The following is a 10722-nucleotide window of genomic DNA, read 5'->3' as shown; positions in this document are numbered from 1 at the left end:
TTTTTCCCGCTACCAACAGCAAACGCAGCTTTTGCTGTTGGTAGCGGTTGTTGGCGGTTTGCAACAATCACTCAAATCGCTCTAAACCGCTTCAAACCGCTCCGAATCTCATAAATTCAAAAGCTGACTACAGCTAGCGTTTGCGGTTGCGGGAGGGTAAAAAAAATTTCCTTTTTTTTAAACAATATATATACAAAAGTAAAAAAAAATTTAAAAAAATTTAAAATTGAAATTATGAAAATATTAGATATATTTTAATTAATATTATAAAATTTTATAATAAAAACAATTCTAATAAATTTTCAAAAATTAAAATTATAACTTTCTAAATATAAATTTTATATTTATTATAATTTTATTTTTGATTTTTTTTTATAATTATATCAAATGTAAATATTGTTAATTTATTATTTGACTGTTACCGCATTTGATAGTTAACCAGTCATAAGTCATCCGCAAACGCACCAAATTTTAACCAGAGTACCAGTCGTACAAATCTCTTAAAACCGCTAGAAACTGCAACCGCCCGCATCCACAAACTCCTGCAACTGCAACCGCTGCGTTTGAACCAGTCAGGCTCTAAATAAAAAGGATCAGTGTATTTTGGTAGATACTAAAAGATTCGGGGTACAGTAAAACCTCTATAAATTATAGAGATATTAATTTATAGATAGGTAATGAATTTTAACAAATTTCCATACATTCCTTTTATTTAAATAAGAAGTCTTTTGGGGGGGGGGGGGGGGGGGGGTGGGGGGGGGGGATTTACCAAATATTACTCAAAACTTGATTTTGATTGCAAAAGTATACCCAAACTTGAATCAAATGCAAAAGTAAACCAAAAGCCTTGTGAAATTACAACCATCCACTTGTGACCAAACATAAAAACAAAACTCATTTTTACGAATATAGCTCTGCTAAGTCTTCTGAGTCTTCTGAGATTTTGTTAAGTCTTCTGGACGAAGTCCATGGAAGTTGTCTGGTATAGATGATCTTAAAAATAATTTATAAATTTTGTAAAAAATATTTTGATAAGCGAAAAATTAAAATCATGTAATTATAAGCAATTTTAAGTGATATAAATTAAGATATAATAAAATTGAATTGTTTTCAACATAGATGAGTGAAAGTAGTGAATCATGATTTGATCTAGGGTTTGACAACATATGTTGTAGTATTGTATGTATTCTTAGGGTTAGATTTTGGAAATCTTAAATGTTTTTGTGAAAAAAATAAATTTTTACTTACATGTGATTATTTATGTGTATAGTAAATACTTTTTAAGTTTAATTTGATTTTATGAAGTGTTTAGTTAGTTAATTTAGTTTGGGGGTTATGTGTAAGATCTAGACGACTAACATGTAAGTCGTCTGGCGATTAGAAGACTTCTCTGAATGTCTTCTAACTTCCGCTAAAAATATTTTAGTTTCCCGCTAAAAATATTTTAATTTCCCGCTAAAAATATTGAAGTCTTCTGGGCGACTTACAAGTAAGTCGTCTAGTAAATCTTCCGATCGAAAATATTTAACCTTATTGAAATTTTTGTCTCCATATATAAAGAAAAATTATCTCTCTTCCTCTCAAATGGCTACACCAAAAATGGTATGTTCCCCATTCTAAAACTCTTCAACCTCTCTCTAATCTCTTTGAACTTATAAACACCAAACTTTATATCAATTTATTGTTTTTGTGTCATATCTATCTTACTAGTTTATCTTGTTTTGTAGGGTTTTCATCACATGGTTCTCATCTTCCACTCATTTAAATGTAGATTTAGTAATTTTAGATATGTATTTTTGTGTGTTCTATAAAGGTAGATCTATCTAATCTTTCACTTATTTTCTCTGTTTTTAAGCCATTTGAACGTTTTTGGAGATGCAGGTTTTTCGGATATGGATTTGGATATGCAGGTTTTTTCAGATCTGGAAGATTTATGGACTAGAAGATTTCCAGATGACTTCCAAGAAGTCTTCTCTCATATCTCCCTTTCATAATAGATCTGGGTGTTTTGGTAAGTTTTTACGTTTGATTTTTCTTCATTGGGTAACCTCCTATTGCATAAAGTTCATCCTTGTTTCCCAAACTAAAACTCTCCAAACCCACTATAATCTCTTTGACTTGAAAACATAAAACTTTATATAAATTTTTCATTTTTGTCTCATGTCTTTCTCACTAATCTATCTTTTTGTTGCAGGTTTTTAATCAGATGGTTCTCATCTTCCACTTGGATATGTACTTTGTGTGTTCTATAAAAGTATATCTATCTACTTTTCCACTCATTTTCTCTGTTTTTAAGCCATTTGAATGTTTTTTGATATGATATACATGTTTTTCAGATCTTGGTTTGATATACATGTTTTTCAGATCTGGATCAGACTTTGGAGGACATATGTGAAGTCTTCTCGGAAGTCTTTTAAAATATAATGCGCTAGAAGACTTCCAGGAAGTCTTCTAGACAACTTCAAAGAAGTCTTCCAAACGACTTCCAGGAAGTCTTCTGACGGGGTCTTCTTCCAAATCATCTATAATAGTTTTGTTTGTGGTATGTTTTGTGATTTGCATGTGTACTCCTTTAGTTGTGACTTTTTTGTAAATTTGAAGAGATATTAATGAAAAAGATTGGTAAATATGTTCATTTTCCACAATATTATATGGCCAAAATTACTTGACATAATTGAAGTTGTTGATACAACTTCAATAGTAAAACACAATAACACAAAAAATAATCAAATTTATTACAATTAAGGAAGAAGAATTCTCAAGAAAACTTAGTCAAATTCATAAAAGATAAAACATTACATAAGTTCAAAACTAGAACACTTTCATTATATAGATAAGTAAAAAGCATATCTTATGATCTGAGAAGATACATTAAATCATGCTACTTGATATTCTTAAAGTTACTTAACACTTTTGAAAATTAAATAAACATATCTTAAAGTTACTTAACAAATTTACAAAAAACTAACGTAGAAGACTTCCAGCTAGAAACTTTACTAAGCATGAATGTTGGTAGCCTCATAAGTATCACCAATTAAGTTATAAATTTTATTCAGTAGCCTCAATATTGACTAATATACATGAATTAACAAAAAAAAATTAAAAAGTCTTTATAGTTTTAGAGAAAATAAAAGTTTATTAACATTGACGACTTCCACGGAGGTCATCTGGTAGACTTCTAGGAAATCATCCATTTAGGTTAGTTTTGCAATTGATTTTTAACCTAGACGACTTACATGGAAGTCGTCCATCTTTGTTTGTTAAAAAAAAATTCGAGGGAAAACGAGTTAGTTTTGCATTTGACCGGATTGTGTCAGAAATTTGACTTTTCTTGGACGACTTACACATAAGTCGTCCAGTAGAAAACTAAAAAAATCAATATTTTTTGTTATACCTAGATGACTTCCATGTAAGTCGTCTCAGGTTAGTTTTGCAATTGAAAAATAAAACAATTTTTTTTCTAGACGACTTATACAAAAGTCGTCCGTCCGACGACTTACATGGAAGTCGTCCAAGATAATCAAGGTTTGACCAGAATCTCGGAATAAAATCATGGACGACTTTTGTGTAAGTCGTCTGATGGACGACTTCCGTGTAAGTCGTTTAGACAAAAATATTTTTTTTTTTTTATTTTTCAATTGCAAAAGTAACCTGAGACGACTTACATGGAAGTCGTCTAGGTATAACAAAATATATATTTTTTTTTAATTTTCTACTGGACGACTTACATGTAAGCCGTCCGAGAAAAGTCAAATTTCTGACACAATCCAGTCAAATGCAAAACTAACCCGTTTTCCCTAGACGACTTATATGGAAGTCCTCTTGATTTTTTTTAACAAACAAAGATGGACGACTTCCATGTAAGTCGTCTAGAAAAACACATTTAAAAGTCATAAAACTAGCATATGCATTGACTAGAAGACTTCCATGTAAGTCGTATGGACGAACATATCTAGAAAAAAAATAATTTCATAGTTTCAACCAGTGAGATAACTTGTTTAGTACACAAAAGTATTCTCCAAGCACCCATAATCTCAAACAAAAGTGACCCACCAGAATCGTAAGCTTCAATGGCTCTATGAACCATAAAATTTTTAGAATCAAAATCTTGGGTTTTTTTGGATAAATATGGAGAAAAAGTAAAGAGATGTTGTTTTTAGTTCATAAGAATTGAGAAAGAAAGAGTGTAAATCGATTTTTAGGTGCATTAAGAGCTTCAAATTGGTTGTTCATGGTGGTTGGTGTATATTGATGGCAATGTCAATGTTGTGAATACTTGAGAAAGATGAGAGTGATGGAGTAAAATATGCATTTAAAAAAAATATATAAAAAAATGATGGCATTTTGTGAATAATCTGAATTTTGAGGATGAAAATAGCAAGTCAAAATTCCAAAAAAAACATGGATTAGTTTTGTGTTTGACTTCAAGTTTTGAATCATATTTGCAAAAACCCCAAGTTTTTTTTGTAAATGTATATTCTTCTATGTTTTCCTTTTATTTAAAATTGTCATTTTCTTACATTTACATATTTTCATGTTTTACATAATGTTCATATTTTCTCATTTAAATTTCCTTTTTGTTTTTAAGAGAATTATTATATACATCATTCTACATGTCACGTAAATTGACAAACATCAAACAAAATCCACTTTTATTCTTCTTTGCTAAGATTTCAACAATGTCTTCTCATCTTAAAAATATTCCAAAATCAACAATGACAGATAAAATTCGCAAAGAATTATGCGAGTATAAGAGAGATCATACTTCATGTACTCAAAAAGATCGATATGCAATTGTGGCTTGAAGAGAAGTTCATCTAAAAATTATTGAAGGTATAATTTCAAACACACTCAAGCGATCATCTGAGTATCTTTCAGCCAGCTTGGAAGGGGGAAGAGATATCAAGCGGCACAAACAAGCAAAATATCCGGATATGGAAAAAAAATGTTTTTGAGTGGTTTCTTCAATATCAAGATCTTGTGAATATGACCGGCGAGCTAATTTTAGAAAACGCAAGAGAGACAATGAAACTTGTATGCACTCAACCAGAATCTGAGCATCATCTTTCTTTGGGTTGGCTTGAAAAGTTTAAGTACGGCATGGTATCAAATCGTTTCTTCGTTTTGGAGAAAGTGGTTGAGTTAATATAGAAGACATGGAGAAGAAATTGGAGGCTATTAGGGAAAAAAATAGATAAATTTTCTAAAAGGGATGTTTTTAATATGGACGAAACTGGTTTGTTTTACAGGTTACAAGCTGATTATTCTCTTGCTATAAAAACAACTTGAAGGAAAAAAGCAAGGCAAAGAAAGACTAACAATTATTATTTGCTGTAATGCGGATGGTTTTGAAAAAAATCATCTATGATTATTGGAAAATATGCAAAACCACGTTGTTTCAAGAATATCAACATGAACAACATGAATTGTCACTATCGTGCCAACTAAAGTGCTTGGATGACAAGTGTTATTTTTGAAGAGTATATCCGCTGGTTTGATAAAAAAAATGTATGGTAGAAGAGTTTTGTTTGTGGTTGATAACTGTCCAGCACATCCAAAAAATATTGAAGGACTGCAGAATGTTGAGTTGTTCTTCTTGCCACCCAATATGACATCAAAAATTCAACCTTGCGATGCTAGAATAATAAGAGCTTTTAAGATGCATTACAGCATAAGACTTTACCGTGAAATTTTAGAAGGCTGTGAGTTGGGACAATCAGATCCAGTTAAGATTAGTGTTTTGAATGCTATCAATTTTTCTGTGGCAGCTTGGACAGTCAATGTTCATCAAGAGACAATAGCGAATTGCTTTCGACACTGCAAAATCCGTTCAGAAGATGGCACATCAACAATTTTAGAAGAGGAGTCCACTAGTGGAGACGACATTCCTGAACTTGAGCTTGTGATTAATAATCTTGGCTATCGCAATAGAATGGATGTTAATAGCCAACTCGATTATCCCGGTGAAAATGATACATGCTTAGAAGTTCAATGTTTAGAAGAAATTGTGGCCAGTGTTCTTAATGTTGATGATGAACCAGAAAATGATGTTGCGATACTTTTGGAAATAGTTACACATAAGGAAGCAATTATCGCTTCCAAAACTCTTAAAAAATTTTGGATGCAGTTCGAAAAGACAACTCTAAGAGTTCTTGATGTAATAAAAAAATTCAGATGAGCTCCAAAAGGATTTTAATTTTAAAAAGAAACAGACAACAATAGACTTATATTTTAGTAGACTATCTTAAATATATTCAACAATAGACTCATATATAGTATTTATTTATTTATGATATTTCTGGAACCATATATTTACATGGAAATTTTAAAAATATTATTATTTTATTATTTTACCGATTTGTGTCATATTTTACATTAGCTTAATTTAAAAAATATTTAGGTTTGCGATAGTTTAGTAAACATCAAACTAGTTGGGCTTTTATTGTAAATACTCTCGACGCAATTTTGTCTATCCCAATTTTTCGAATCGAAGATTAAATTTAACGAAAACGAAAATAAAATTGGTAACACATCTCTCTCTCTCTCTCTCTCTCTCCATCACCGCGCCCTCAGATCTGAGCCTCCGCCGGGTTCCGATATGGCGTCCTTCTCCGCCGTCCCTTCCCTGTTATCTGTCGTCGCATGCGTCTTCCTTCTTCTCTCTCCAGCTTCGGCCTCCGAGTCAGATCACAAGGTTAGATTTGAATCTCTGCCGTCTTTCTTTCTTAGCTTGTAGCTCGATTCGAGCTCGATCTCGCTGCTGCATGTTTGTTTTTTTGGCTTGGATCTGTTGTGGAGGCTCGATCCAGCTGGTTGTACACTGTGTTGTTTTAGCAGTAGCATTATGGATTAGGTTGATATGAAATGGTTTTGTTTTGGTGATTGATCATTGTTCTCTGGTGTGATTGTTTATTACCAGAGAGTGGAGTGTGCTCTTCAGTTCCTTGTTAGGTTTAGCTTCTTTTTTTTTGATGTTAATTAGATCTAATAGAGAGAGAACTAAGCGTCAAATGTTCCTATATTAATCTAAGCTGTGATTTCCTGATCACATATCTAAGTTTTGGATGCTATGGTATCTTGTTATAGTTTGAAATTTAGAGATCTGGATATGCAAAGGTGGTTGGTTGCATTGCGTCTTTCCCTTTGAGGTTTTTTTTACTCTTACCATAAATATTTAGTTCAACTCTTAGCTGCAGTTTCCATATTTTTTTCTGTTTGATGTGAATTTTTGATTAAGCAGTTAACATTGGGAATCTTGTTGTCTATTGTCTAATAACAAGACAATATAATGTCTTGTTAAATAATCTTCTTTGATCCGTTATGTTCTTTCCATGTGCAAGTGATGAAATTTGGTCTGCTGCTTTTTTTTTTCCAGTATCAAGCTAATGAGCAGGTTACTCTGTGGGTGAACAAAGTCGGCCCATATAATAATCCTCAAGAAACATATAACTACTATAGCCTCCCGTTTTGCCGCAAAAATGAAAACAGCATTCACAAATGGGGCGGTCTTGGTGAGGTTCTTGGTGGAAATGAGCTCATCGACAGCCAGATAGACATAAAGTTCACGAGTACGTTAGCTTTTATGCTAGTTTTTTTTGTTATCTTGATTGCACAATAGTTATATTGACTTCGTCTGTTTTTACTCCCAGAAAATGTTGACAGAAGCGTGATCTGTCATTTGGAACTTGATGAAGCTAAGGTCAAGCATTTCAAAGATGCCATCGAAAATAGCTACTGGTTTGAATTATTTATGGGTATGTATCACATTTACTTGTACATTCTACTGATTAATAAATGTCATAGGAAAAAATTGATTCGCTCATTGTAGAAGATTTTCTGTTTGTTATATTTGAAATTGAAAGTCTTCTTAGCTTATCAAAGGAACTTAACTTGGTGTGCAATGAGCTAATGCTACAATTTCACTATATATCCATTATTCTTACCTCAGTGTAAGTCAAACTTTTAGCGTCCTTAGTTTGCTAATCTTTTGTCTTGTTTTTTTGTAAAAAAATATGTTTATGGCGTACGTGGATGCAAGTTCAGATGATCTGCCTCTGTGGGGTATGATATTTTCTTATATTCACTTTGAACAATCAAAATTTCAATTTTAGTTCTTGACATAAACTTTTAACCGTCTCATTCTTGTTATAGGCTTTGTGGGCGAGCTGGCACCTGGAAAAAATGGTGAAAACGGCAAGCATGTTCTTTATACTCATAAGAGTATTAATGTCAAATACAACAAAGACCAGGTGGGTTGTTTCTTTGCCACTAAGCAGTATTAATGATCTCATATGAATTTTTCTGTGATCTGATTTTTTTTTGTTATTTGCATAGATTATTCATGTGAATCTCACACAAGACAACCCAATGCCGTTAGAAGCAGGGAGGACGGTTGATTTGACATATTCTGTGAATTGGATCCCAACCGACATCACATTTGCTCGTCGTTTTGATGTTTATCTAGACTATCCGTTCTTCGAACACCAGGTAAATCATAGCATGTTATGTTTTACTGTTTTCATCCTTTTGGTATCAGACATTATTTCATTCGCTTCATAATTGGATACCTATTACACTTAATACTCTGTTAATGGATTCATTAATGATGCAGATCCATTGGTTCTCCATCTTTAACTCGTTCATGATGGTTATCTTCCTCACTGGTTTGGTCTCAATGATATTAATGAGGACTCTCAGAAATGATTATGCTAAATATGCTCGAGAAGACGACGACCTTGAGAGCCTGGTGATGTTTCCTCAATCTCTTATTATCTAGAATAATATCTGCAGAAGTTCTCTTAGTGTTACTACGATGTTGTCAATTTTGTCTTCATCGTTAGTGCAAGAATGTGGAGCAACTTCTGACAGCTGGTATGCATTGATAACAGGAACGGGATGTAAATGAGGAATCTGGATGGAAACTCGTGCACGGAGATGTGTTCCGACCACCACGTGGTCTGGTTCTTCTCTCAGCTGTTGTTGGTACGGGTGCACAGTTGGCTTTGCTTGTTCTTCTTGTCATACTAATGGCAATCATTGGGACACTTTATGTTGGGTATGTATTACACTCCTACTTTCAATCAACTTCTCATGTTGTTATTTCTCACGGAGTAAGTGATTAGCTTTTGTCTAAAAATCATTCTGGTTTAACCTTGTTCAGGAGAGGAGCGATCGTCACAACTTTCATAGTTTGCTACGCTCTGACGTCATTTATCTCTGGGTATGTGAGCGGTGGAATGTATTCAAGAAGTGGGGGTATGTTGTTTCCATCTTAGTTGAAAACAGCAAGCAAGCTCTCCAATAACACACCTTCCTTCGACTCATTCTCAAATTCTCTTAATACTTCTTTTGTTCAGGTAAACATTGGATCAAGTGCATGATCCTCACGGCTTCTCTCTTCCCATTCTTGTGCTTTGGGATCGGATTCATCCTAAACACCATCGCTATATTCTACGGTTCTCTTGCCGCTATTCCCTTTGGAACGATGGTGGTTGTGTTCGTTATTTGGGGCTTCATTTCGTTCCCTCTCGCCCTCCTTGGGACAGTCGTCGGTAGAAACTGGAGCGGTGCTCCTAACAATCCATGCCGTGTGAAGACAATCCCACGTCCAATCCCTGAGAAAAAGTGGTACTTGACTCCATCAGTAGTCTCTCTTATGGGAGGTCTCTTACCCTTCGGCAGCATCTTCATCGAAATGTACTTTGTCTTCACATCCTTCTGGAACTACAAGGTAAGAAGATCTCTTACACAGGTTACAACTTCAGTTAGAAAGAGCAAAACTCACCGTACATTTCTTGGCAGGTATACTACGTGTACGGATTCATGCTGCTTGTCTTTTTGATTCTTGTTGTGGTGACGGTCTGTGTGACGATCGTGGGAACATACTTCTTGCTAAATGCCGAAAACTATCACTGGCAATGGACGTCGTTCTTCTCGGCTGCTTCGACTGCGGTTTATGTCTACTTATACTCGATCTATTACTACTACGTAAAGACAAAGATGTTTGGGTTTTTCCAGACTAGTTTCTACTTCGGATACACCTTGATGTTCTGTCTTGGCCTCGGAATCCTTTGCGGTTAGTTATCTTTTCACTCTCTCGTTCTCACTTTCAAAACTGGCATTTGGTTTGGTCTGAAGATTGGTTGGTAATTGAATGTGCAGGAGCTGTTGGGTTCTTAGGATCGAATCTGTTTGTAAGGAGGATCTACAGAAACATCAAGTGCGATTAGAAAGAGAGAGATAGTGAAGCAAGAGCGTAAAGCAAACGCGGGAGAGAAGAATGTCGGTTGCTGGTGGCAGTTAAGTCTGTTAGAAAGAAGCTTCTTACGGGTTTAGATTATTACAAAACAAGGGAAAATGTGGAATGAGTGGAGGGAGGAAGACAAATTGTGTAGTGATTTGAGAATCCAATTTATATTCTTATTGAAATCCTCTTTTTTTTTTTTTGCTACGGAGAGCTTTTTCTCCCCGTTTTTTTTGGTAAAGCGTTCATCTCTGTAAAGAGGTAGGCGGAAAATCCCCCACCCCAAAAAAAATTTATGCCGACTGAACCGAATAGATTTTTGGTTTGTTACGGTTAAAAAAAAAACAAATTGGTGTATTGAACTGAATTTTTTTTTTTTTTTGGTTTAAACTTTTGGATAAATGAATATCTTAAAATCTGCTGTTCGCTTCAGAATTTAGAACCGGACCTGTACCAAGAATTTCAGTTTGGTCCGTCTA

At 34.0% G+C, this 10722-nt stretch overlaps 1 protein-coding gene across 1 annotated transcript; it reads left to right on the top strand.

The window, feature by feature from the left end:
* Positions 1-6430: 6430 nt before the first annotated feature.
* LOC103838544 (transmembrane 9 superfamily member 1) lies at positions 6431-10600 on the top strand. Its single transcript, XM_033278623.1, has 12 exons — positions 6431-6694; positions 7376-7568; positions 7650-7754; positions 8044-8061; positions 8152-8249; positions 8335-8487; positions 8612-8746; positions 8889-9055; positions 9161-9255; positions 9357-9730; positions 9802-10075; positions 10162-10600. Exons 1-12 carry the CDS (start codon positions 6599-6601, stop codon positions 10227-10229), a joined length of 1776 nt encoding a protein of 591 aa, XP_033134514.1. The 5' UTR covers positions 6431-6598; the 3' UTR covers positions 10230-10600.
* The last annotated feature ends 122 nt before the right edge of the window (positions 10601-10722 follow it).

Source organism: Brassica rapa, chromosome A09 (assembly GCF_000309985.2).
Source record: "Brassica rapa cultivar Chiifu-401-42 chromosome A09, CAAS_Brap_v3.01, whole genome shotgun sequence".
NCBI classification, from domain to species: Eukaryota; Viridiplantae; Streptophyta; class Magnoliopsida; order Brassicales; family Brassicaceae; genus Brassica; species Brassica rapa.
The sequence above is the reverse complement of the archived record's forward strand: the minus strand, read 5'-3'. Positions and strand labels throughout refer to the sequence as shown.